The following is a 26,993-nucleotide window of genomic DNA, read 5'->3' on the forward strand; positions in this document are numbered from 1 at the left end:
TTACATTTAATTACACACCGATGAAAACGCTTATAGAATTTACGCTTATTACAATTTGTGTATGCATTTGACGATATCTTTTGAAAAAGCATTCATAATTGTTTTTAGTTATTTATAGATTTCTTTTTTCTTTTTCTTTTTTTTTTTTGTTTTTATTTAAAGCCACATTCAGATAGAAATGCACAGTTAGGGTTACATCAATATCTTATGGATACACATATTAGTTCTACAATAATTGCTTAAATCAAAAATTTGCTAAACTTAAAAAAAAACATGCTAAAGCCTGGATATTATTTCAGTGATTCAATATCGGCCAATAAGCTAGCTAGCTAGCTATCCGCGTACTATTTGCTGCACAATAAATGCCAAATGTTAAATATATAACTTGTAGCTACTCTTAAACTCACTTATTAGCCCAATTGTGTTCCAAACTATGATTTGTCAATGCTTTTGTTTCACTACAACTAAATACGAAACTCTACAAATCATAAACCACACATTATGCTATTAATAACATTTTTTTTTTATTCTTCAGTTTTTTTATTTTTTCAATTTTTATTTAAAAATTTTTGCTTCGCAAGCTTTTATTAAAAATGGCATTATACTGCGATATCTTACAAATATCCATTATAAAGTTTTCGTTTTTTTTTTTTACAAATATATATAGGCTTTAAAAATTTACACTTGTTGCGAATTCGTTTGTGACAGCAATTTTTGATGGGCAGCATAGTTATAGTATGTACAATATATATATATATTGGGACCAAAAAGCTATACAAAACAGCAAACAACTGCAAGGAGAGGTTGGTTATTAGAGATCAATCAGATTATTATATTAGAATTAATTGAGACTCACCTTAGGACTCTGGTTAGCAGCATCAGTTGAGTTTCTCCTTAGTAAAATGGCATAAATTAGGCAAATTCTAATGCAACTTTAGTGAACGTCAACTGGGAAGCTATTTGGATGAGGAAAAAACAGTTAAACCAAAGTTAATAATATAAATATACATTTAGAAAAACATATACAAATATCAATATATCAAATTTATTATTAAGAGAGTCAGAGACAAACAGAGTTGCGATCATTTTGTGCATTTTGAAACAGAAAACAAAACTTTATTTTTATATATGCAAGTGTCTGTATTTGTTTATTTGAGTGTGTGTGTGTGTGTGTGTGTGTGTATGTGTGAATGTATATATTTATATATATATTATACATAAACAAAAATAATTTCTATATTATGTATCCAAATCGGTCTACAAATTAACTACAAAATGTTCAGTGCGTAAAATAAGTAAACAAGATGAAGTTTTCGACATTTTTCAAATGGATACAAAAAGTACACTGAAGAAATGAAGAGTGTATTACATAAATAATACAAAATGAAAAAGAATAAGAACTAAAGAGCAACTTCATTTAAGCAAACAAAAAATAAAAATACACATTTGTTGCATTTGTTTCTAATTTCATGGATTTTTTTTTGTTAGTTTCAATTCAAATGTCTTTTGTGAAGAAAAAAAAGAAAAATACAAAAACCACTGAAATTATAAGCAAATGCAACAAGTTGAATATTTTTGTTTATTTTCTGACATTAATACTAAACAATTTTGTAGCGCATTAATTCACATTAAAACTAAACGAAATATTTAAGAATTATAATAATAATAGTAATGATAATTATGTATAACAAAAACATTATTTTTTCCATTCAGTACAAATAAAAAATTTTGGTATTCCTTTTAGTGTTGATTAACAATTCAGTAAAGGCACTTAAAACTAGTAGAGTATATACGCATTAGCATATAAGCAAAAATATAATCCATTTAACAGAACAAAGTAACCAATAGATATATATATTTATATATACTATGCGTTGAGAACTTCAGATATTCCAAAATAAAAAAAAAAAAACGTTCAAAACTTGTGACTCGACTTGACATCATGTGAGATGAACAAATGAAACAGAGAGAACAAGTGTGGATTATTCAAAAGCTGGGAAAAGTATATTAAATACAATTGTTTTTCTTTCTTCTTTCAAAACATTTCTTTTCTTTCTTTTTTTCTTCGTTTGCTGTTATGTTTTTAGGTGAAACTTAGGAGCTAACACTTGAAACAGATTAAATATTTAGAGTGTGTCATATTTTCGAAATAGCAAAGATTGTGTGTACAAAAAGAGTATTTGTTAAAAAATTCAACTGTACGACAACAGCTTAAAACAAAATGAAAAGTGTCGTTAAAGTGTGTGTTTCTTTTTCTGTTTTTTTCTTCTTTTTTTTTTGTGTTGCGAAAGTAACTTCAAAGCGTAACAAACAAAAAGTGTTTGACAAAAAACTAAACGCTAAACTAAGGCACTAAAATTATAGGGTATCGGTTTACGTATGTTTTGTTTCGACTTCAACATTTAACGTGCGAAATTAATATTTGCTGTCTCTCTCTTTTTTTGGCACAAATTCATGTCTTTCAAATAGTATTTTTTTTTTGGATTTTTTTAATTTTATTTTTTTTTTTTGTGGATAATACGTACAACGTAGACTTCTTGATTTGGTTTTTTAGTTATAGTCCACACGGGTGACTCTTTTTAATAATTAGACTACTCCATTTGACATACTTCGGTTGGGTTGTTTTTCTCTTTTTCTTAGTAAACATTTCTTCCTCTTGCTTTTTTAGCTATTGTTGTTTGTTTAAGTTGCTTAAGTTGATGTTGTTAGTTGTTGGTTGTTGTTGTTGGTTGTTGGTTGTTCTTCTTCTTCTTCTCCAGTTGAATCTATCAGTGTTTCAGCTGTCGCTAATAGGGCTTGGAAGCATCCTTGGGCTTCTTTAGCTGCACCTTCAAACGCTTCGTGCCCACCTGGAAACCATTCATTGCCTTAATGGCCATCTGTGCCGATTCCGGATTATCAAATGAAACGAATCCAAAGCATTTCGACAGACTCGTCTGCTTATCGATGAACACCTTGGCCGAGATGACATTGCCAAAGGGCAAGAACGTCGATGCCAAATCGGTATCCGTAAACTCCTGCGGCAAATGATATATGAACAGATTGCAGCCTTCAGGCCCTGCAAGAAAACAAGATACAATTTACACAAATTGATGAATTGAATTTAAATTAATTACATTAAAAGGCAAGCACATTTATCAATATTTTCCAATGCACCATTTGTCAGATTTAGTTAACAATAATACGCGTTTAATGCCAGAGTCCTTCTAGTATTAAGCTCAGTGAATCCAAGTTCAGGTTAATGTTGTGGCTGGTGGGGGATGGGGAGCGGTCTAAACGGAGGCAGAAACTTTAAATTGAACTTCCTGCATCAAATCTGATGAATTTGAACTTATCCTGTGTGAACTGTGTGTGTGTCCGTATAAAATTGCTTGCAAATTAGCTGGAAGAATGCTGGCTGGCAAATTGACAAAACCGCAAAATGCCAACTGCCAACTGACAACTGGCAACTCTGGCGACATTCAGCTGCCGCTTAAAGCGTCATTAAAAGCAGCTCTCGAAAGTGAAAACTTAATAGAGGAAACAGCCAACAACAACAACTACTGCTAAAGTTGCAGCTGTTGACTGCTGCTGCTGGTCTTTATTGCTGCCGCTGATGCTGATGACGTTGACAGTAATTTGCACGAAAAGTGCAAACCGCAGCAGGACGCAAGAGAGAGCCAGAGTGAGAGAGAAAGGGCGAGAAAGAGAACAGGACAACAACAACCACAGCGATGCTGACAATGACGACTGAGCAGCAGCAGCAACAGCAGCTGTTAATATGCGTTGCCGGCGACAGACAGTTGGCGGCACGTGCTGCTAAACAAAATGTCACACGCCCACAAAGAGTCACACACACGCACACATACACATATATATATATATATATAGAGATGGAGAGGGAGAGACACGCAAGCCACTTGGGCACATCATTTCCGCATCCGTTTTGGCAATCAGCTCCACTCTGTCCCCTCTCCTTCTCTCTCACTCTATCTCTCTCTGTCTCTCTCTCTGTCTCAGTCTGCTCGCATCTCATTTTAGCTTTTGTCTGCTCAAATTTTAGTTCAGCTGTCATTATGTGTGTGCGTGTGGCATGTGTGGCATGTGTTTGTGTGCGTGTGTGGGCGGTTCACGTGTGTGCCAGCTAAATTAATTGCTCATTGCTGAGATAAGACCCAGAGATGAGCACCAAATGCGACTGTTGATTGAGCTGTGAGTGGACACTGACAGCAAATAAAACGAGCTTTAAAGTTCAGCTTTGAACAGAAGTGACTTGACAGGATTGGCTGTGATACACAAGAGGATATTGAGCAGCGTATTTAAAGTCTCTTATCAACTTCAGACAGATAGTTTACATTATGTATACGCTAACTGAAGAACTTTAGATATATTTAAATAATAGTCTTTGACTTCACAAGCAAATTGTCCCTCTGTTTATTGTCCTGAATATATTTAGTTTATTTATTTATTTACACAAATATAAAATAGCAAAACTCTATTAAGCATAATGCATTATTAGCAAGTATTAATCTAAGCCTTCGTTTGGAGTTGATTATATTTTTGGCATTTTTTCTTTTTTTCTGTCTATATCCATAGATATAAAGTGGAAGTTAAACAACTGTCACAAAAAGGCTCGCTGCTTGAATTTTGTGGTATTAACAGCATTGTTTATTTAATTAATTAAATACTGGAATTAGATTTATGCCCAGTCTCTCAACACTATCTCTGCGTTGCAGGCACTTGTCTCCCCCTCCTTCTACTCCTCTTGTGTCTCCATCTTTATGTTAGTCGTAATTAATCTGCACATCAACGCTTTCAATAAATGCATGTGCGGCCAAGGATAATAACAACAATGGCAATTTGTGTACATCAAGCTCGCCGCATCTCACTCTTGCTTGATAGATGTTCTGCCACGCCCACACCGCCCACACACCTATAAGACCCCATCATAATGCAAGTGGCATTGTTAAATCAAATAACTTTGTGAGCCTGCTACGACATTGTTGTTGTCGGCTACTGTTGTCGTTGCATGCAGCATGTCGACTCCATCATCGTTTGCCTGCAGCGCTATTAATAACATGGATACATCTTTTGTCATCTTTGCCGCGAGTGCCGCACAACGCACGACGCCTGCCACGCCCTCAGAAACACAATGTAACGCCCCATCCCCACCCCCCCTTCCCCACGCCACACGTTTAGTTTGATTGAATTTGCGCTGGCAGCTGTATCGACAAAATGTCGCACAAATCAAAGGCGCAGCGGTCTCTCTCTGGAGTGAGTTATGCGATTATAAAATGAAAAGCAAATTAAGAGGCAGCCACGCTTACAACTACACACCTATAACAACCACAACGCCCTCGTGTTGCCTCAGCATATACAAGATCCATAGGCCTGCTTGCCACGCAAAATCGAGTCCTTTCTAAATAATAATTGCCTTTTCTTTGCTGCTTTGTTCTTGCTGTTGTCTCGCACACACTCAATAATTAATTTGGCACACACACATGTGTGTGTGTGTGTGTGTGTGTTGTGTGTGTGTGTTGCTAATGAGCGAGTGTTGAGTGATGCTTAAAAAATGCTTGCTATTGAATTAAGGCTTAACGAGCAACACGTGTTGCAGTTAACAATAAACAGCAACTCGTAATTAGAACAACATGAAAGTAACCCGTGAGTGGTGTGTGTAAATGTGTGTGTTATGTGTGTGTTATGTGTGTGTCTGTTGTGTCATTAGAATAAGTTGGAAATTACATAATTTCACATTTGATATAATTAGAGAAAAGGGAATAAAGAAAATCCTTCCCCACTGTTTCACTTGAGTTCTAATTGGCTACCGCAGTGGAATTTGTAAACTTCAGCATTTGCTTTTGTTGCAACTCAAATTGAAGTTTGAGGCAACGTGTTGCATGGAAGACAGGACACCAGCAGAGCAGCAGAGCTGTGCATTGGCAGAAGAAGCGGTTGCAATTGTAACTTATTGAGTTGAATCAAGTTAAAGCTTTTATTCATCTTCGTAAAATAAAGTGAAATCCGATTTCTTTCGAGTTCACTGATTGCTTTTGAATAAGAGTTTTGGCAAGCTAATCCATAGTTTGTCACAGCATGCAATAGAAAATGATCTTCACAGCAGCAGCATTTTATTTCAATTACTGCCTTTAATTAGAATTAAAGACGAAAAGATTCTTCTAAGCCTGCTCCGGTTTCAGTAAAATGTCCCCAGTTGAAATCGTGTTGTTGGCCAACTTAAATGCTTCGCTTAGCATTTCCTAAGCAGCTCAGGCGAAACCAGCAGCAACACAATGATAATATTTTACAACGACTTCTCCTCTTTCAAAGGGCAAAATCTCAAATCGAAGTTGCTGCAAAAAAATGCAGCAGATTTGTGCAATCTGTGTGGAGGAGGCAAAAGCAACAGAAGAGGCAGGAAATGCAGCAGGAGTAGCAGAAGTAGGAGGAGGCGGCAACAATGTCCGGGGCCAGATAAATTCTCAGCATGTGAAATTTATCAAATGACAACATGAGCAGCAACAATATAAAGAAGAAAAAACAGCAGAGGCAGACTAACAACAACAGGAAACAAGTTATAAGCATGTAGACAGGCGCAGACGACAGGCACAAAATTAAGCAGGAAGCGTAGAGCACAGCACAAAAAAAAAATAGAGGAGCAAAAGGATGTGGAGAGTTGAAAAAAATATATATATATAAAAGCATGCTAAGGTTTAGCAGTTGGAAGTGCTGGGTGTTAACAGAGTGTAAGAAATAGTGTAGTGAATAAATATATTCTGCTAAGCAATAAATCAGTTTGGTGTAAAATATGAAATTTAATTAAAGCCAAAATTTAATAAAAATGTTGAGATTCAGCGCAATAGTATTAAAAGAGATCAGATTATATTAATTTTAAATATATCAACTGAATGCAGCTATCTGAAAAAAATATGTTTAAATCAAACATTTATTTAGACAAATGATTTAAATCGTTTACATTGTGAAATTCGATTCAAATATAAAAAGCAGTTTATTTAAATAGATAACGAAAACAGATATGTTGGATTAAAATTTCAATTATTAAGGACTTTAATACAACATGAAAAGGAAGTTGAGGTAAAGCTATTTTCATTCCAAATGAATTGGTTTTGGACCAAAAAAATAATTGAAATTGTGTGAATCAAAATGAAGTGCAAATAAAAGCGAATTCAGAGCTACAAAAATATTATAAAATAAGTAAATAATATTATAATTGAAGTTAAAATTGTTTGCTGTGCTCAAACGCGCGTCCCTGGCAAGTGTGGCAAGCAAAATATGACAGTGACAAACGATGAGCAAAAGGGAGGCGGCACAGCAGGAGTCCATTTATGGACTGAGTCAAAAAACCTCCAAAACGGATGCAGGCAGATTAAAGTCATGTGCATAAGCCGGAAGTGGGAATATAAAATAAGCAAGTGCAGACACAGGGGAGGAAAATCAGATGATGAGCAGGCTGAGAGATGAGAGATGAGAGCTGGATAAAGGACAGAGGAAGTCAGAAAGATTTGCGACTTTTGGCCGGACATGCAACGAACTTGACATTAACTGTGAATCGGACTGCGGAGCAAGGACTAAGGACAAAGGACAAGGGACTGCTAGCAAGTGAGTGATTATGAGAATTGGCGACATATTGCAAAAGACACTCCTAAACTAAAAGCATAAATTTATCTATGTGTGTGTGTGTGTGGGTGTGTGTTTTGTGGCAATAAAATCAATAAAACTGTATTGCAAGCCCAACTGTTATAAATAATGCGCGCGCTGTCACATAAATTCCAGTTTGGCCTGGCCCAAAATGCCCTTGAGAGCCGAATTGAAACGCGGGCCAACAACAGAATCCAACTGAAGAAAATGGCAAAAAATTGTTGGCCTGCTGCTTGTTAGCAAACATGTTCGTGGGCTAAAGCATATATACTACAGATATACATATATCTATACAATATATATATACGTGTGTGCATCTGCATCAATAGGAAGCACTATGAGGAAGAAAGGAAGAAAAAAATTGGAGGCGAAGCAGGAGACACAAGCAGTTCGTAACGGATGCGGCATCTTTGCTCAACGGAAGAGGAAAATGCAATATAGGAAATCGTTTTTCGCACACACACACACACACACACATACAGACACACACACATGTCTAACATACGAAAAAAGAAAAAGAAAACAAAACAGGAAGTTTATTTGTGGTGTGGAAAAAGAAGCCAAGCAACAGAAAAAAAGGACCAAAAAGAGGAGAATTGTGGTTAAATTTGTTACATATAACATTTTATTTTTATTTTTTTTGTTGATGGCTGCTATTTGTGGCTTGCAACGGAATGCAGTGGGGAATAATGCGGGCTAACATAATGATTCCGAGTTAACTGAATTTATAAGCCAACGACGAGACGCCATAATGTATGCTACAGTTAACAAGCATCTAAGCATTATGGGAATAAAATGAGCGTGAATAATACAAGAGCTGCTTAACTGGCTAACATATATTGTACTGAGAATAAGATAAGGCTAAAAGAATACAGTTTGTATTCGGTTTCGGTTGGATTGAGAGTGCTTCTATTTGTATTTGTAGTTTCCAAGCTATGCTTTATAAGATATCCCCAAGAAGTCTACTTCTTGTTCTAATGAATATGCTCGAATCAATCTTCTGCTGCAGAAGATGCTTACTTTATTTAGGTGACTTTTCAGCTTATTCTCAGGAGTTCAGTAGGCACCATTTTACCATTATGTATAACAACTATAAACTGAATTATTACTGTGCAATTTGTCTTTTAATATTTGCTGTGGCATCTTTCATAACTCATCGACAACTTGCTCATTTTGTCGCTATATCTCATTCACTCGATATGCTTCTTTAATCTTACTTTAATCAAGTACAAATATTATCTGGCAACTTCAGCAAGTCCAATTACCAATACCTGGCATAGTTGGCCCTCATCTATTGATACTATATTGATTACCTGGCGCAGGACTTTGGCCATATCGAACTATAACTCAATTATATTTAGTTCTCTGGTAAACAGATTCTTTGTCGAGTTGCGGCAAACAACCGAAAAACTAATGCCAGACTAATTATGCCCCACACGCATAACTCCTTTCTTTTCGCCACCTTATGAACTTGGCAATAAAAAGAAAAGAGAGAAGAAAAAGAAGGAAACTACTGTGCAGTAGTTAATGCCCAAATGCAGTCAAGCGTGTGGGGAAGGGGGTGGGGAGTGGGAGAGGGGCGTCTTTGCTCAACATGGCAGCTCGCATGTCGCATAACATGCGCAATTTGTTTGAATGTAAACGAGTAATGTGTGTGTGTGTGGGTGTGTGTGTGTGCGTGGGAGTGTAGTGTAGTTGTGTGTGTGTGTTTCTGTTTCTGTTTCTTGTTGTGTCTGTGTGTGTGTTGTTGTTGGCCACGAGGGAATTTTTCGGGCAACATCATGAGTCAGCAAACCAAACAAGCGACACACACACACAGCTACAAAGAAAGGAGCACAAAAGTCAACCAACTGCAAAAATATATATATCACAACATATTCGAGACAGTTGTATATAAACACATATTTTTAGACTATACCCCTTACAAATGGCTTCAAAGAGTATAGTCAAGTTGGGGAAATCGTACAGAAAGTGCATATAAATATAAGCAACAGGCGAGCCAATCTGACCTTGTGCCTGAATGAACCCACAGCACTCAGAGACTTTAGTTGAATATGTTAATTTAGTTATATTAAGGCAGAGACAGGCAGTAGTTGGCTAAAGCTAAAGATAGACTGTATTTATAAATATCCTTGATTGGCATCAAAAAGGAAGCTGAAGAAAAGAACCTTCGTGGGCAATAGATAAACACATCCCTGAAGAGGCACAGCAATCTCAGCAACAACTGTACGATTTCTAAATCAATTTGCATCTATGTTAAGTCATCTATATAAATATTGTTCCATGCTCTACAAATCATTACACAATCAGATTATAAGAAGGGTATTTCCTCGTCGGTCACTCAACTATTCAGCACTCTTCTTACTTGTTGTGGATGAATGTGTGATTGTATATTCGGCCTGACTAGCTCTCGCTGAGCTGAATGTTTCGCATGGCGTTGGTCGCAGCAGGCTGTGCACCTTCTCCCAGTCTATCATAGCCCATCTCCGCCGCCCCTTCAACTTAGTCTAACGAGTAGTGTGTTGCTTATGTAACCGGAAATATGGCAAAAAGTGCAACGCCAAAATATTTTCCGTTGCATTTTGCCTCAGCATCGTCATCGTCATCGTCGTCGTCATCATCATTCCCCAACTCCAACCCCAATCCCAATTCTCATCTTTGTCGTCATCATCGTCATCGTCATGCTCATCTTCGTTGTTTGCTTGTTCGTCCTTCTGCTCGCGAACTACTGCTATATGCTCCCCTAACAACTACCCCCACAACTGCCCCGCAGCCAAGCATGCCCCGACTCAGCATATGCCACTGCAACTTTAATGTTATGTGTGCCAGCCAAAGCGCAATTCGCTGTTGCCGCTCATCTTCATCTGTCTCTGAGTGTGCGGGTGTGTTGTGGGTGGGTGGTATGCGGGTGTGTGTGTGTATATATATATATATGTATATATATATACTTTCTGCAATATTTTGTGATATCGACGTTTCACGTCTAACTAATGGAATTGTGTGTCAAGTGTGTAATATTTACACTGTGTCAAAAGCTGATCAAAATTTAAGCTGAAGCAAAATGCCCGTTCAGATAAATTCGCATTAGTTTTATCTACACCCATCTCTCCCCTACCCCCCACCCACCAAATGCATTTTGTGTTGGGAAATGTACAAGACATGATTGATCCTATTGATTTTTCTCATCTCTTCTGCGCTGCTGCTGCTGGCTGCTGTTTGGAGTTGAAAGAAAGTGTGCACAAGTGGGGCAGGTTGAGATTTGTGTGTGCAACTATTTTAAAGCAGAAATTGAAATTGAGACTTGGTTTTATTTTTGTATCAGTTTTCTCAGTTGTTTGAATTGGAAATTATTTGTGCAAGTGTCTCAACTCAATTACTGAGCTATAAAAGCAGCCCAGCATCGACTTTAACATATTGTTTATATTTATATGAACAAAAAATGTATAAACTGACTTTCATTTTATATAGTAAATCATTTATAATAGTATATATTATAAATATTTGCATTATTTCTATTGCTTTATTTAATATCAATGATTTTAGACATTTTATTCAGTCTACTGTCTGTTTTTATTTAATATAACTATTGTTTCAAAGTTTAAGAATAGAATTTGAGGTTGGTATTTAAAGCCAGTTTGCCTTGCCTTATTCTTACCTTTTTTCTACTCATTATTCTTATCTTCAGTTTTACACTTTTTTAATGTGTTTCCCAACACTGACAACTGGCCCCAATAACTTTTTGATAAATGATGTTGGTCTTAGTAAATACATACAAATGTATCTATGTATGTATGTATGTGTGGGTATATAGAAACATACGGCTACTCAACACAAACACTCTGCCCTTCCCCTCCCTCTTTTAGTTGCCATAAAGAGATCTCCCAGTTGTGCCTCACATGCACACACACTCGCACACTCGCACACACACTAATGAAAGATTAAACGTGCAACTAAGTAGATTGACAACGAGACGGGTTGCATGACAGACAGGCGCAAAAGTAGCTCTGCTCCAAGGAGAAACTGCAGAATGGACGTGAATCCGAATGCGAATGCGAATCGAGTTGACAGCGATGAGCGAGTTAATGCATTTGATGTTGCAACAAAAACTGCAACATTCAGTTCTATGCAAGACCAACGAGCGCGAATGAGCGACTGACTGAATGACGCAATGACCCAATGACGCACTGATGCAATGACAAACTGGCTGAATGACTGTGTGTGTGACTGGGTTGCTTGACAGGACATTTGAGAGCATTTATCAAAATGTGTCTGGCGTTTAGACATTTCCATTTATCTGTGCAGCAGCAGCAGCAGCAGCAGCAGCGGTAAAAACAAATAAAGATGCTCTAGAGGAGACTACTCGACCAGTAGATACCCTGCCAACACTTTTTATAAAAACTAAAAAAAAACTATGCTGACGTGAAAGCTGTCTAACTAACAAAAAACAAAACTCACGATGAGAATGCCGGACTAGCAGATACCCTAGGTACAACGTCCATGTATACTTTGAAATAATTCTGCTATTGACTTGCTCTATCAGCAGATACCCTATACAGCTGTACAGCTTGCATGCCCTCTTGAAAAAGGTTCATTTTCAACCCACCACACCCCACCACACCCCACCACACCCCACCACACCCCACCACAGCACACGCTCATATCCAATCCATAAACCCAATTGCAATTCCACCACCTTCAGTTTACTCACCTTCAATCTGCTTGCCGGCAGCAGCGGCCGCCGCGGCGCTCAGCGCAACGCTGGCCAGCGGTGAGGTGGACAGGGCGGCGGAACTTCCAAATTGCGGTAAGCCAGCAGCTGTTGACATATACGCCGATGCCAATGGATTCGGATCAGACCCTGCAAATATAAAACGCACAAAAATTATATATATATCAATGACAACCAGCTGTGAGTTGCAAGTTGTGAGTTGCGTGTTGCACTTAGTTAGTGTCAGCAGCAAAGTAAATTGCATTTTGGAAAACAAACAATTGCCATAACGAAATTAAAATCGCGCTGCTTTTTTGCACATGTCATGCGTATGTGTGTGTATGTGTGTGTATGTGTGTATGTGTGTGTGTGTGTGTGTGTGTGTGTTTTGTTGTGTGAGTGTGTTAGTAATGAACAGTTACCTGCCTTTATATCTACAGATTTATATACATATATGCTATATGCAAAGGTTACTGCTAAAGTTGTTGTTAGTTAACACATAGTTAAATTGTTAATGTTTTATAAATATATATTTTCTCAAATTATTTGATTATTATTAATATATGGAGACCTGCTTGGTGACCTACTAGATCTATTGGGTTCCCTTCTGAGCTCCTTCATCAACCCCAGCTGCCGCACGAATGCGAGAACCATTGTTGTGTTCAGGGCTTCTATGTCTTTGAAATTCCAAACATGCATCCCTAGGATGCTGCATCTTTTCCTGGTTAAGGCGACACCTGCACAGTTCGCTACTATAACTACCTTGTTTAATTGGGTGACTTCTTAGTCTGCAATGTGCTGTAGGTATACCGCTGACCGCATTCTAAGCCTCTTCTTCCCCATGGTTTTTGTTAAATGTTATACTCTTTTTTATCTGTTAGCTTAAAGCTTATTCCGTGTTTGTTATTGCAATTGGCTGCTTAGCTAAAATGCAAACATGCACTAAATAATATAATCATTTTAGTTATGACCTCTAGAGTTTGACCTGCTCTTTCGCCTGCACCCCACCCCCAACACCAACCACAGCCCCAACGCGATGCGACGCCAGTCAGACGTAATTAATCATCGAATTTTAGACGCCACGTGGGCGACATTTGATTATATATATTTTGCACAGCACAACACAACACAACACACAACACACACACACACACACAATAAAATATACATATCCAAGTATAAATCTGAAATTAATTTGTTGTTCATACGCCATGTGGCACCCCGTCCAACTGTGTCTGTGTCTGTGTGTTTTTAGAGGTCTGGTTTGTGTTTTGTGTAATTTGACGCCTGTTGTTTGTTATTTAGTTGTTTTCACTACTATTTGTTGTTTTTGTTATCATTGTTTTCGCTGTTCTTGTTGTTGCCCGCCCCGTCATGCAATGCAATTTTGTGGTTTGCAGTTCAGTTTCAACTCGCGATGACTCCCACCTCCTCCCCTCGCCCCACCTCCCTATGTGTGTGTGTTATTAATGAGTTTTGCATTTGCATATATATATATGTGTGTGTGTGTGTGTGTGTGTGTTTGTGCGTGTGGTCGCTGCTCATTGTCAGCGAGACCAGTGCATTTGATAACTAATTTGGCTAATAACCAATAATGATGTCAGCTCGCCATGCCGTTTTAGTCCTTTCTCGACAACGACGACGAGACGAGACGAGTGTGCAAAACATGAATTGTGCATTTTGCGTCGGTTGAAATTATTTCCATGCCATACAAAATTATATGAAAAGTTCTTCAAAGAACTCGGCTCACACACACACACACACACTAAAGCACACACACACATAAACGCTGTCGAAACTTTTGCGAGATTTTACAGATTTAATTTCAAAAGTTTTTGCCCATGTGCTTGCTACTGCAGCTTCTTCAGTACCTTACCCCACGCTACACCCCTCCCCCCCCCCCACACACACACACACTGTTGTAGGTGTTGCAATCAATTTTTGTGAGGGGCCGGTAGGGGGAGGGGCAACATTTTTAATTTAACAGCTTGCAAACTTGCCAACTTGTGTGTGTGTGTGGCAATAAAAACAGGTGAGCATGTGGCAAGTTTGCCAAAGGCACACTGCCAAATACGCTGTTATCAGTTTAATAGCTGATAAAACTTTTTATTAACATGTTTGAAACTTATATTTAAATTTTATAATGTTAACTTTTGGCAATTAAAATGATTCACAAATCATAATCACAGCATTTGAACTATATCATTCCCATATAGACTCCCTATCACTCTATATGCCTGAAACAGAGCATAAGCCAAACATAAAGAAAATCAAATGTAGCTAAAGGTAACCTTTAGCAACTTTTTCAAAAAAAAAAACAAAAAAAAAAACCTTTGCATATTTGCCAAGAAATTGAAGAAATTGTTTTAATTGTTTGTTCTTGTTGTTTTTGTTGTTGGCAGTCGTCGTTGTTGCATGCATGCACACATGTCACATGGCCAAGGGGCTAACAACACTGAATGCTGAGCTTTTGACCAGGCCAATAATAACAAAAAGCAACGCACAAACACACACAACAAATAATAAACAGAGAGAGAAGCCTAAAACTATTTGGTATTTTTATGTGTCTGCCTGGAGTTGTTTAATATTACCATCCCCTCTGCAGTCAAGCCACCCCCTCCCCTTGGCAGACTCTATTGCCCATTGGCACTCAACTTTTCAGCTGGCAAATTTGTGCAAAAATTTGAGGCAAGTTGTGTATTTTTTTTTTTTTTGTTTTTTTTTTTTGTTCACTTGCAGCAGGCCACTTGAAGACTTTTGCCAGTTGTCGTTGTTGTTGTTGTTGTTGTTGCTGCTGCTGTTGATTTTGAAGTGCAAAGAGCGAAAAAGTGTATAAACAAACGTAATGGAGAGCCATGTTGAGAACAGACTGGAAAACGTGTTTGTAAAGCTTACTTAAAGGGAAATGGGAGAGAGACTCCTCCCCTGTCTCCACTCCCCAACCATCTCCCCAAAAATCCTTAGTATTCGAGGTGGTATAAACTACATAGTTTACTGCACTTTGCAAAACTTTGATTAAGATTTTCGTTTGTTGTTCGTCCTCCTCTGTTCCTCTCCAATGTTGTTTTCTTGTTTCTATTTTGTTAGCAGAGAAAAAGAAACTTTTGAATTGGATGCACTCGACGACTTTCGAACGGGATTTAGTTGATTCTCCTTCTTATTCTGCTTCTTCTTCTGTTCGGCTTTGTTCGTCTATACCAACATAGTCGAGTCCATCGAATTGTGGTGAGTTTTGGGTTGTTTTTGGATGTGGCAAATGTTGAGTTGAATTGCTTGCCAAAAGGATTAAGTTTACGATTCGAAAGTTGAAAGCAATCGGCAAAAGGTATTCACTTTTAGCTTCGAAATAACAACAAGTCGAGAGAGATCTACTCCAGAGTGCTGTACTACAAGATACCCTGTTAAATGCATAGTGCATAGTATTGAAAAGAGTGCTTAACTAGGATATTTACAAGATTGCTTGCTGATAGTAGTTTTGTGATTCTTATCCGCTCTTTTACAGTATATTTTGTGTATAAATTGGAAAGATTAATTTGCCTAATCGATTAATATCGATATTACCAAAATGGGAACAGTTATCGATAAAAATAACATACGCTTGATCTGTGTTTGGATTATGAGAACTTATATTTCTCTAATTTAGTTCATAAATATGTACATCCTAAATCGACTCAGCGTGTGATGCTGATCAAGAACATATAATACCTTATAAGGTTGGATATGATTCCTTCAGTCTGTTACATACTTCAGCACAACTTCATTATAAATTTAAAAAAGGTTCGCAATCTATATTTGAGTTGTCTTCTAGTTAGGTAGACTTAAATTTGAAATTCTGTAGAATTTCAATACCAAAAATAGAAGCTCAATTGCAGAATCGGCAGCAAAAGTTTGCATGCCAACATTTGCATGTCATATTCACCAATTACAAAAACTTCGATTGTCAAACAACATAAAATGCTTCGGCCTCTTTTTCATTTTAGTGTTTTGCGATACAATCGAAACAACCAAACTGGACACACACACAGCCAAAACACGCAACACAATTTGCAATATCAATTTTCAGAGAGAGGCGGGGGTCAAAAGTGGCAACAATTATGGGGCAATCTGTGCGCCCATTTTTGATATTTTGCAACGAGTTTTGCGATGCGTTTGCCATAAACAATTTGCGGCAAACAAAAGCCTCAAGCGTCATTTGTTTGGGCCATTTTACAACAACAGAATATGCCAAGTACATTGAAACTGGCAGCCAGCGAACAACAAGCAACAAAAACAACAGCAAAACCAAAATGAACTTCAAAAGTGATTCTGTTGTTGAGTTTATGTTTCGGTTGGGGGGGAAAAAAATAGAGGCAACAACAAATGGCTAAAAATAAACCCAGCCAAATTTTCTAGAACATTTCTTTGTTCATTTATGTTCCTAGAAGGGGGTAAAAAGTGCAAACCCCCAATTGGGAAAAATAGGCGCTGCTTCGCCGTGCGTCCTTTTTGGGGGGGGGGAGGTCAACTTAAGCTTTTCGACAAGAATTTTAAATATTTCATTAAATTAAGTGGCCCCGGAAATCGTTCAAGTGGCACACGATGAGCACGCACAAGTGCACACAAGGGGGCGGAACGGGGCAGACGGGTCAATTCACTAAGAACTGAAAATGGGAGCCAATCTAGAACTTGTAGTTTAGGCAGACACACACAAAAAAAAAACACTTGCTTTTGATTTTCTCTTATATTTTCTTGGCATTTCTCTGGTTAATTCAGCCACTTTTTTTCCTACTTCCTTTTCTTTTTTTTTTTTTTTTGCTTCACGGTTCGTAGCTGCTCACGAAATTAACTTGGTAATGCGCAGCTTAGCCAGAGCAAGGAGGCAAACAGCCAACTTGAGGTTGGTTTCGTTTGCTTGCCTTATTTTTGGCTTTGCTTTTTGTGTTCAAAATATTTAACAATAGCTGCGTTAGACAGCTCAACAGAAGCAAACTCAAAGATAAAGCGGGGGGCGGCAGAGAATTGCTAATGATATCTGTGTAAATATTTTTAAATATTTTAAACCAGCAGAAATAAAATGCGTTCAGCCTGTTTTCACTTTAACTGTCAACTAATAGGACCTATCATTGGGCGGTTGATGCTGACTATGGACTGTAAAGATATATTGACTGAAATAAATTGAAGAGTATGTATAATTTTTTAATAGTTTTTAGTTTCAGTTCTGCTTATGATGGGATGCACTTTTGGAAGTGAATTTTTATTGGGAATACCCACCTGCAGCACATATGCTACACTGAGATACACTTTGGTGGCTGAATCGCTCATTTGCGAATCAGCTTACTTTAAGATCTTTAAAAACCACAATTGAATTTTGACACTTCGTGGTTTCTTGAATTCGAACAGAGGCTCTCAGAAAAAAAAGAAGAGGAAAAAATAGAGTCTACAAATTATAGATTTCCATACAAATGGAAATGCTAAAACGTTGAAAATTCAAAAAAGTTCGCCTGAGAAATCATTCAGTTTTCGTTCTGTATTTTTATCTTTGGGATTCAGCTTCATTCATCTGTCTTTTTAAGAGGTGAATTTACATTGGCCCACATTTTGTGAGTCTGTCCATTGAAAAATGCAGGCGATAGGCCATAATTCTCAGCGCCACTCGTATATTCGTTTTTATGGCTGAAGATAGGGGGATGAGAGGAAACGCTTCTTTATAGCAACTGCCTGTGTATATATGCATGGCCCTCAGCAGCCGGTTGTGCCACGTGACAGAGAGAGAGAAAAAAAGAAATGCGCAACTGGGGAAAGCCTTGGCAAGTGGAACTTGAAGCATTGCAATTTGCGCCGCTCCCCAACGCGACGCGCGGCTAAAAGTCAATGAAGCCAAAGTCCTGCAACCCCCACCCCTCCCCCTCCTGCTTTCAGCCCGTGTTGTGCCTGTCTGTGTGCTACACTCTGTTGCAATAAGTTCCGTGTTGTTAATTTCTGAAGAGAGTGTAACTTGTAACTTGTAATTTTGTTCGCTTCACGTTCAACGGGCTTCTGCTACTGCTGCTACTGCTGCTGCTGCTGTTGGCTGCTTCTCCTTTTGCTATTTGGGCGAGTGACGTAAACGACGACGTAAAACAGAGCAGCAGCCACGTGAGCGTTAAGCGTTACACAACGTAAAGCGGCAACGGAACGCTTCGTTTGCTTTAAATGTCAAGTGAATAACCATTATTAATATTTCTTTCTCTCTTGCATAACGATAAAATGAAGAATAAAAAAATGAAGGAAAATAAACCAAACTCAAAATCGATGTCAAAATTGATAAAAACGAAAGCGAAAAGAAAAGCGGATTTGCCAAGTCTGTCAAAATCAGGCGCAAAATATCCAAATCAAAAACACTTTTCACTTTTCACTTACTTTTCTTTTTTTTCGTGCTGTGCAGTTCACTCGATAATTTGGCAGCTGCCTTTTTTCTTATGAGACCTGCTTTAAAGAAGACAGTTACAAATAACACAATATATCCACAAAACATTGGTTAGCATTCATGAGAGACAGAGAAAGAGAGAGATAGAGAAAGTGGGAGAGAGAGAAGATATGTGTGTTTCGTTAGCTTAATGTGTACATTTTAATCTTATGTGTATTTTGATTAGATATTAACGGCTGGCTCGGCTCACTCATGCAGCATAATTTCGACTATTTTAAATCGCATTAAATGAACTCAGTGAATTTTCTTCAAGGCGCATTCAATTCGGTTCAAATCTCTCAACTGGCAAAGGCAGCCACAATTCTTTTGATACCATTTTCGCATAATTAATGTAATAACAAATGAGAACATTGCAGTCGGTCGTAACCGACTGAGGAATACTCTGATACCACCTTGCAAATATCCTTTAAATAGCCTAATCTACCATAAGCTGATTTCTAATCGATCTAATAATCGAACTAACCAAATTTGGTGACTCTAGCATTAAAGTTGTGGTTGATATGTATTTTGATCGATTTGAGATTATCGATTTTATTGATTTCTTAGCTCCAAAGTGGAAGCAACACCCCCATTTGGACACGTCGTCTAATGAATATATAATTTACGTTTTAAGACAGACGAACAGAACAGAAATCATGACGTACTTTGCACAAGCCCAATATACTGATTTACCTTAGTTATCAGAGTATATAAAAACAAGAAAGAAGAAGCAATCTTAGGCCAAATATGACCTACCCTTGCAGAGCGCGGAGTTCATCTAATTAAATCTTAATTTCATTACAATAAGTAATCTCCTTCCAAATGGCTTAAATTATAATACGCTCTGCAAGAGCAAGAATAGCTAAACACAAAATTAATGCTTAAAAGAAAATAATTAGAAATCGATAAGGAGGCAACACAGCAGAACACCAGAACAAACAATGGATGAAAATGAGTGAGAGTTAAGCGCGTGGCAAGTGAAAAACATTTTCACATTAAAATTCATTGGACAGCTGTCAAAAAACTGACACAGATACGATTTGTGAGACGGGTTTTTTCTACCCGAAAAAATGGAAATTAGCTGATTAGTTGAGGGTAGAATTTAGTTGAGTTAGGCTTACGATTCTTAGAGACTTACATAAGAGAGCCGCCGTATTGGTCAACTGGGCACTGCCCGGCGAGTTGGCCGAATTGGTAAGACTCGGTTGTGTCATGGCCGCAATTGCTGCCAGATTCTGTACGGAAAGTGGATTTAGTAGACCAGCTGCTGCCGCGGCATTTGCCGTATCCTGCGTGGCATTGTTTTGCTGAGCGGCACCCAAGCCAGTGAGTGCTGTGAAAATATCAAGAAATTTTAATTAGTCCTCTGTTGCATATATCATTTATGAATGTGAAATCTAATTGTCTACCACTCAAACTTATTTATACCGATATTTGCTAAATAGGTTATTGATAAACTTAAATAGACTTGATCTTGAAGCCTCTAACTTTTATGCTCTCGGGGATCGGCTTAGCCATATCGACGGACTGACAAATATGACTAAATTGTTTCATCTGCTTATGTTGATAAGAAATATCTAAAGTCTTTCACTTCCCTCTGCCTATTATATACCCTACTTTCCATCATTAAGGGATAGCTTGACTAACGCTTAAAGTTAACCTACTCTTTTCAAATTTGACAGCATATGCAGCAGGCTATGAATAAGAGTAGTTCTACTCTGAATATGTTTCTATGTGGACCACTTACCTTGCAACAGCTGCTGCTGCAGTCCAACTGTTTGCAGCTGCTGCAGCAATTGAATGCTGGCTGGTGTCAGAGCATCGGCTCCCAACACTGGCGACGGCTGTTGCGGTGGGTTTGGCAGTATCGGTGTGGACACTGTGGTTGCCGTTTGGCCCAGTGGTATATTTATGTTTGTGGCCAGATTCCACAAATTCGCCTGAATTTGCTGGATCTTCTTCTGTTCCTTCTCCTTTTGTGTGTCCGCAAATTTGACAACCAGCGGCGATGTGCAGCCCTCCATGATTTTATTCTGACTCAAAGTCTAAACAAGAATTATTTTGCATATTAATATTATCAGTTGAACAAGTACAGCTTTGAGCCAAGAACACCACTTACCACTTTAATGGCCGAGATGGCAGCGTGTTTGGTGGCGAATGTGACAAAGGCACAACCCTTGCTCTGACCGTTGGGATCCCGGAGTACGGTGCACTCCTCGATGCCACCGTGGACTTCAAATAGTTTACGCACGTCGTTCTCGTTTAGCTTCTTATTTAGCATGCCCACGAACAGTTTGCGTTCTGCAAAATATAACAAGAGTAGAGAAACATTTTAGAATTGGTGTAAGCAAAGCTAATCATTTTTATTATATATTGTTCAAATTAAACGTACGATAAGAAAACTGATTAACAAGTCAAGCTTACTTCTAAATTTGACCTCTACGAACTCATAATTTCTTCATTTTGTCATTTATAGATTAAGTTTTCTCATTTAAGTCTGTCTTTTATCAAGTTTATCAGGTTAAATATAAATTCTCAGCATTTGTTGATAAAGAAGAGAGAGCAAATAGAAGATGAAACAAAAATCACACAACGCTATATGGCATATAGTAACCGGTTGTCTTTGAACTTGTTAAATAAAAAATAAGTCATTTATTACATTTTTAATTTCTGCACAGAAAAAGGGCACTGAATCAAAGCAAAGCATATTTGCTAAAATGTTATAATTTAATTAGCTTTTGGATTTGCCTTTGCCATTGCCTTGGCCTTGGTAAGTTAATCGTAGCGTGAAGAAAACGCAATGCGGAAGCGCCAGCAACCACAGCAGCCTTCAAAGCACACACACATTCACAGAAAAGACACACACACACATAGATACAATGTGTAATTGAAAACCTCAGTGTCTGCGGCAAACGCTTGACTGAGTATCACATGACAAGGTTCAGCATTTGACATTGGCAGCAGTTGGTGCTGACGGTCAGAGAACTAGATAACTTGGCCTAGTTCCACAAGTGGGTGGAGCGCCCAGAGTAGAGAATGAAGTCAGCGACCAAAGAGAGAGGGATGGTGAGAGAGATATAATAAAGAGATAGATCCCAGACCAGACACAGGTAGATATTGAGAAAGAGCGACAGATGAAATACCAAAGAGAGGAAAAGAGAGAGAGGGAGAGAGAGATGCGAAACCAAATAGGGAGATAGAGAGAGAGAGACATACGAGACTAGATATATGTAGCGAGAGATTAAGAGAGATCAGAAATAGAGAGAGTGGGAAAGCCTATAGACCAGATAGAGAGAGAATGAGAAACATCATGAGATAGAGAGATACAGAGAAAGTGAGAAGGTGAAACCAAGAGAAAGAGGCAATAAAAAAGAGATAGTCCGTGTAAGAGATAAAGTTTGAGATAGAGACAGAGTGGCAGAGAGATAGAGACCGAGCAAGAAAGAGAGAGAGAGAGAGAGAGAGAGAGAGAGAGAGACAGAGAGAGATACAGGTAACAGCTGAAAGAGCCAAGCTTGCTTAGTTAATTTAGTTCAATTCAACATTGCACAATTAACTCGGCATAATTTAAATATTTGTATGCACAATTCTCGATCACTGGGAAATGGAACTGAAATGGGAGAATTCTGTGTCAACTAATTGGCGCACATTTAAAACAGGCTTGCCAAATATTTGCAGACATGCAGAACTCCGTCCACGATATGGGTAGACGGGGGCGTAGCAGGCAACTCCCACACACACACAGGCACAAATGATTGTCAACTAATTTATTAGCACACACAAAAGCACAGACACAAAATGCAGTCAGCAACTGGGCAAATTAATTGCTGCCAAATATGCAATTGGCTGCAACGGGATTTGCTGTTGTTGTTGCACAGCAACCGCTGTTAACCATTTTCGCAGAGAGCCAACAGACGACAGACAAACAGCTAAATAATAAATTTGTCCTAATTGCGGTTCATTAAAATGCAACTTTTTCACGCTTGAATGTGATTCAAATGTTGGCGAAAACCAGCATTAAATGCTAACCAATTTGTATTTTTGGTACAATCATTTTAGGCATAGATAGAAACCCATTTTAATGCACTTACAATGGATAATTAACAAAATGCAATAGTCGAGTGAACTCAATTAAGACATACTCTGTACTTTTAACGGATGGTTCGCTCATATTTGCAAATTTGCAAATTTGTTTAGTTGATCGATACTATGTCTGGGGAAATTATATATAAATGGAAATATAATGGGGAAATTATATTCAATGGGCTCGGATTTCCCTCCTTCAGCCTATGTTTAACCCCTTTTTAATGAGTAGACAAATATTTATAAATTCCTCAAAAATGGGATTAACAAATTTGAAAGAACATTTTACTTAACGTATTTCTAATTTGAATAATGCTCTGCTAAGGCAACCATATGTTTGCTAAGCTTTGTTTCGTTTTTGGCCAACAATTGACGGCAAATTGTTATTATTATCGAAAGAGAAAATTTCATTTTATTGTTTATAATTGCCATTGTAAGAGTTAGGATTATTATTATAATTATTATGTGTCTGACTGTTGTTGCTATTATTGGAAATACATTAAAAATTATAATTAAAACTGCTCTAAGCGCAGAATTTAGACAGCGCTCTATTGCTGAATATATATACATATATATAGTATATATATTAAATTTATCAAATTTAATTATCTCTGATAGAAGTTTACTGGGTGTGTTTAAAATGTTTATAGTGCTGGTACTTAAATATCTCATCAGCATTATTTGAAATAATAACAACTTGAAGACCACAATATTCTCGCTGCTCTGGCGTTGTGAAATATATTTAAACTTCAGCTGTAGCCTTATGGCCAAATTATAATGAGATGCATTCCATTCCAAATGGAAGAGGGAGATGGAGAGTAGAGAGGGAGGAGGTGTGGCTTCCACTGCTATGCGGTATTTGCCACACTTTTTAAGGCATTACGTGCTGCAATTCCTTTCGAATTTCTATTGCCATTCTCCATTCCCCTTAGAGAGACAGAGAGAGAGAGGGAGAGAGAGAGAGAGAGAGACAGAGAGTGCTGCATCATCATCGTTATCAAATGCAAACCGCCGATGACTCCGCTGCTACTGCTGCTGCTGGCAGCACTTGCATTATTATTATGATTATTGCAGCTGCAATAGCAATAGCAAAAGCTAACTGCACTTGAGCTACATTATCATAATCCCAGTTGCAGCCACAACGGCAACAGCAACAACAACAACAAAAACATTGCAGCCACCCACGTTTCGCTTCGTGGCATGAAAAAAATTTAAAATTCATTGAATTTGATGCGTGTCGATGACTGTGGCTGGCTGTGGCTGACTGCCAGTTGCAATTCCTGTTGGCTAAAAACATTCCACCTCGCAAACCACCCATGCACCACCCACTTGGCCACGTTTTGTTATCATCGCAATGTGGCAGCGACTTGACGGCACTTGCCGCAAATGTTAAGTCAGAGAGAGGAGAGCTTTAGCGGCAGTAAACAAAAAAAAAACAAAAAAAATTAAATAAAAATATGCAAAATGAGAAACACTGCAAATTGGACGCGATTTATTTATTCTCAGATTGGGAGAAAAATGTTAAAGAATAAAGATCCACAGAGTCAACCTGCCGATATCGAAATTTCACTCCAAATTTAAAACAGATTAATTGCTACCAATAGTTACTATGGCAACTATATGATGTAGAAACCATTACGAAAATTATGAAAATGAAACTTGATTGCATATTGAATACAATATCTAAACTGAATCATTATCCAAATTTCATTTACATTTCTCTTATTTTTAGAGTGTAACCTTATCAAACATTATTCATCAAACTTCAAAGTCGGTTAGACTTAAATGTGTCTGGATTTACTAAGCTATATCTTATGAGTATTTGTGAAAGATGATCCATTAGTTATTATTATTATTCAAGCGCATTTACTACACACTTCAAGCTAAGCTCATTTTCAGTTTATCTACTACCATCAGCTGAGCAAGCAAAGAAACTATTTCACTTGCCCAAAGCGGACTCTTTCCAAAGTGCAATTCAATTGCAAATTTAATGCACAGAAAATAGTTCATTTCAGCTTAAAGCCTGCTTGCAAGCATCTCTCTCGCTCTATCCCGCTGCCTATCCTCTTGCCCACATGCTGCTGAAGCATCCATTTGAAATATTAATATTGCCATGGCTCGGGTGGGTCCAAGACTACTGTGTGTGTGTGCTCGTCGTCGTGGGCAGGCCAACCTTAATGCAACTAATCTGCTTCTAGTGGCGCACATTAAGTATTGCCACGCTTTCGACTTTAATTTGAAAACATAAAGCATGCAGCTTCAGCAGCAGCAGCAGCAGCAGCAGCAGAGGTAGCAGCCGTGGCAGAGGCAGAAGCAGAAGCAGAGCAGCGAATAAAGTGCGGCCACTTGTGCAGCTGCAACACACACACACGCACACACATACGCACACCTAAAAATATGGCAGCCATTTTGCATGCAACTCAACTAACCGAGCGACCACTTAAACCAAACACAAAAACCCAACCGAACCGAACCGAACCGTATAAAAACAAAAATGCATTGCGCTACTTCATGACATCGACTCAGATGCAGATGCAGTTGATGATGATGATGATGATAACGATTTGGATGTTGGTTACAGTGTTAACGGTACTGAAAGAACTAACATTTATTTTTCATTAATTTATAATATAAGCCAAGACATTTTGTCATTAAGAACATCGTTTCTCATATAGAATTAGTTCAAAACAATTTCTTTGTGGCAACAGCAACCTTCAAACACATTAGTTAAAACCCCTATAAAAGAAATGCATACAAAAAATGAATGAAATCAGTATAAAATGAACTCAATATTGACATAAACTTCTTTCGATTTGTCGAATTCCATTGAGGGACAGGGTTTAATTTTATTTAAATTTATTATTTATTTAAATTATTTATTAAAATCCTAAGACTGAATGAATCACAGACTCAATCATAGATTTAAATATATGCAGCCAATAAATATAATAGAATAATTTATATATTCTTGCTCAATTCATAAGCGGATTATCAGAGGCAAGAGTAGACTCAATACTCAATCACAGCTAACTGATTCAGTTATATTTCAATTGAAAATGGTTGAAATGTGGCCACTGTGCGACAGGTGCAATGCCAGAGCCATTTGTTGATTCCGCATGAAAACGGGTCATATTTGCCTCGCCTCGCCAATGTATGTATGTGTGTGTGTGTGTGTGTGTGTGTTGCACGGTACCCAAACCCGGATCGCAGGCTTAGCTTATTTGTGTCACAAATATGAGCAGCAAGCGAACTGCGAGCTGTGAGCGGTGAGCGGTGAGCGAATAAGCGAGTCGTACGCAATGCCACGGCTGGTTAGCCAAGCCTCGGCTTGACTGGGTTTTTTTCTCTTCTTTTTTTTTGCCAACGCTTGGCTGACTTTTGCCTGGATGAGGATGAGGAGGAACAGGATGAGGAGGTGAGGTGAACTGACTGTTTCGCCACTTTGCATGCATCGCTGCGTGTTTGGCATATTTAACAAATTTTCACAAAAATAATGTAACGCCCAAACACACACTCGACCCACAATCCACCCACTCTAAAGCTGCTGCTGTTGTTGTTGTTGTTGTTGTTGTTGTTGTTGTGGCTGCGGTTTTCATTGCTCACACATCGAGCGAGCGAAGTAGCAGAAGGGGGTAGGGGGTAGGGTAGGGGTAGGGGTAGGTTGCCAACCTGGTTGGCTGGGTAAAATCTAATCAAGCGCTACGGCCAAGCGCAGCGAGCAGTAAACTTATCAATAAGCCACACACAGAGAGAGAGTGAGAAGAGAGCTGCGGCCACAGTGAATATCCCGTAAAACCACCCACACACCAAACCCCAAGCCAGCTCAATACAATCACATTTGCATGTATATATATATATATATATATATGTGTGTGTGTATGTGTGTGTATATATATACTACATATATCACCTTTTGCCACCTAATGAAATTTCAGCGCTTCGCTCTCTGCATTATTAAATTTAATTTTGGGTCGAGAGCCAAACGAGAACGCGAGCTTCGAAAAAATTATGGCAAATATTCTTATTTTCATTTCATTTCAGTTTTTTCTTTCTTTTTTCATCATCTCTTCTTTTTTTGCATATAAAATTTAAATTTTAATCGCAAGCAGCAAAAATTTGTATATTGGATTCGACTTTAAG

At 38.1% G+C, this 26,993-nt stretch overlaps 1 protein-coding gene across 6 annotated transcripts in view; it reads right to left on the minus strand.

The window, feature by feature from the left end:
- Nucleotides 1-759: 759 nt before the first annotated feature.
- LOC6562533 (CUGBP Elav-like family member 2) overlaps nt 760-26,993 on the minus strand; it is a 95,658-nt gene continuing 69,424 nt past the window's right edge. For 3 of the 6 annotated variants that reach the window (XM_032735688.2, XM_032735689.1, XM_032735690.2), the window contains 5 exons: nt 20,890-21,071; nt 20,518-20,815; nt 19,909-20,103; nt 12,347-12,496; nt 1,566-3,058 (listed from right to left, as the gene is read on the minus strand). In XM_032735688.2, the coding sequence (XP_032591579.1) occupies nt 2,787-3,058; nt 12,347-12,496; nt 19,909-20,103; nt 20,518-20,815; nt 20,890-21,071 (1,097 nt within the window). In that variant the 3' untranslated portion in view covers nt 1,566-2,786. Of the gene's footprint in view, nt 792-856; nt 957-1,565; nt 3,059-12,346; nt 12,497-19,908; nt 20,104-20,517; nt 20,816-20,889; nt 21,072-26,993 lie in introns of those variants that run through there. The other 3 variants (XR_004365063.2, XR_006246566.1, XR_004365064.2) reach the window with 3 other exon arrangements.

The sequence above is a fragment of the Drosophila grimshawi genome, unplaced genomic scaffold (assembly GCF_018153295.1).
Source record: "Drosophila grimshawi isolate 15287-2541.00 unplaced genomic scaffold, ASM1815329v1 contig_1377, whole genome shotgun sequence".
In the NCBI taxonomy this organism is placed as follows: Eukaryota; Metazoa; Arthropoda; class Insecta; order Diptera; family Drosophilidae; genus Drosophila; species Drosophila grimshawi.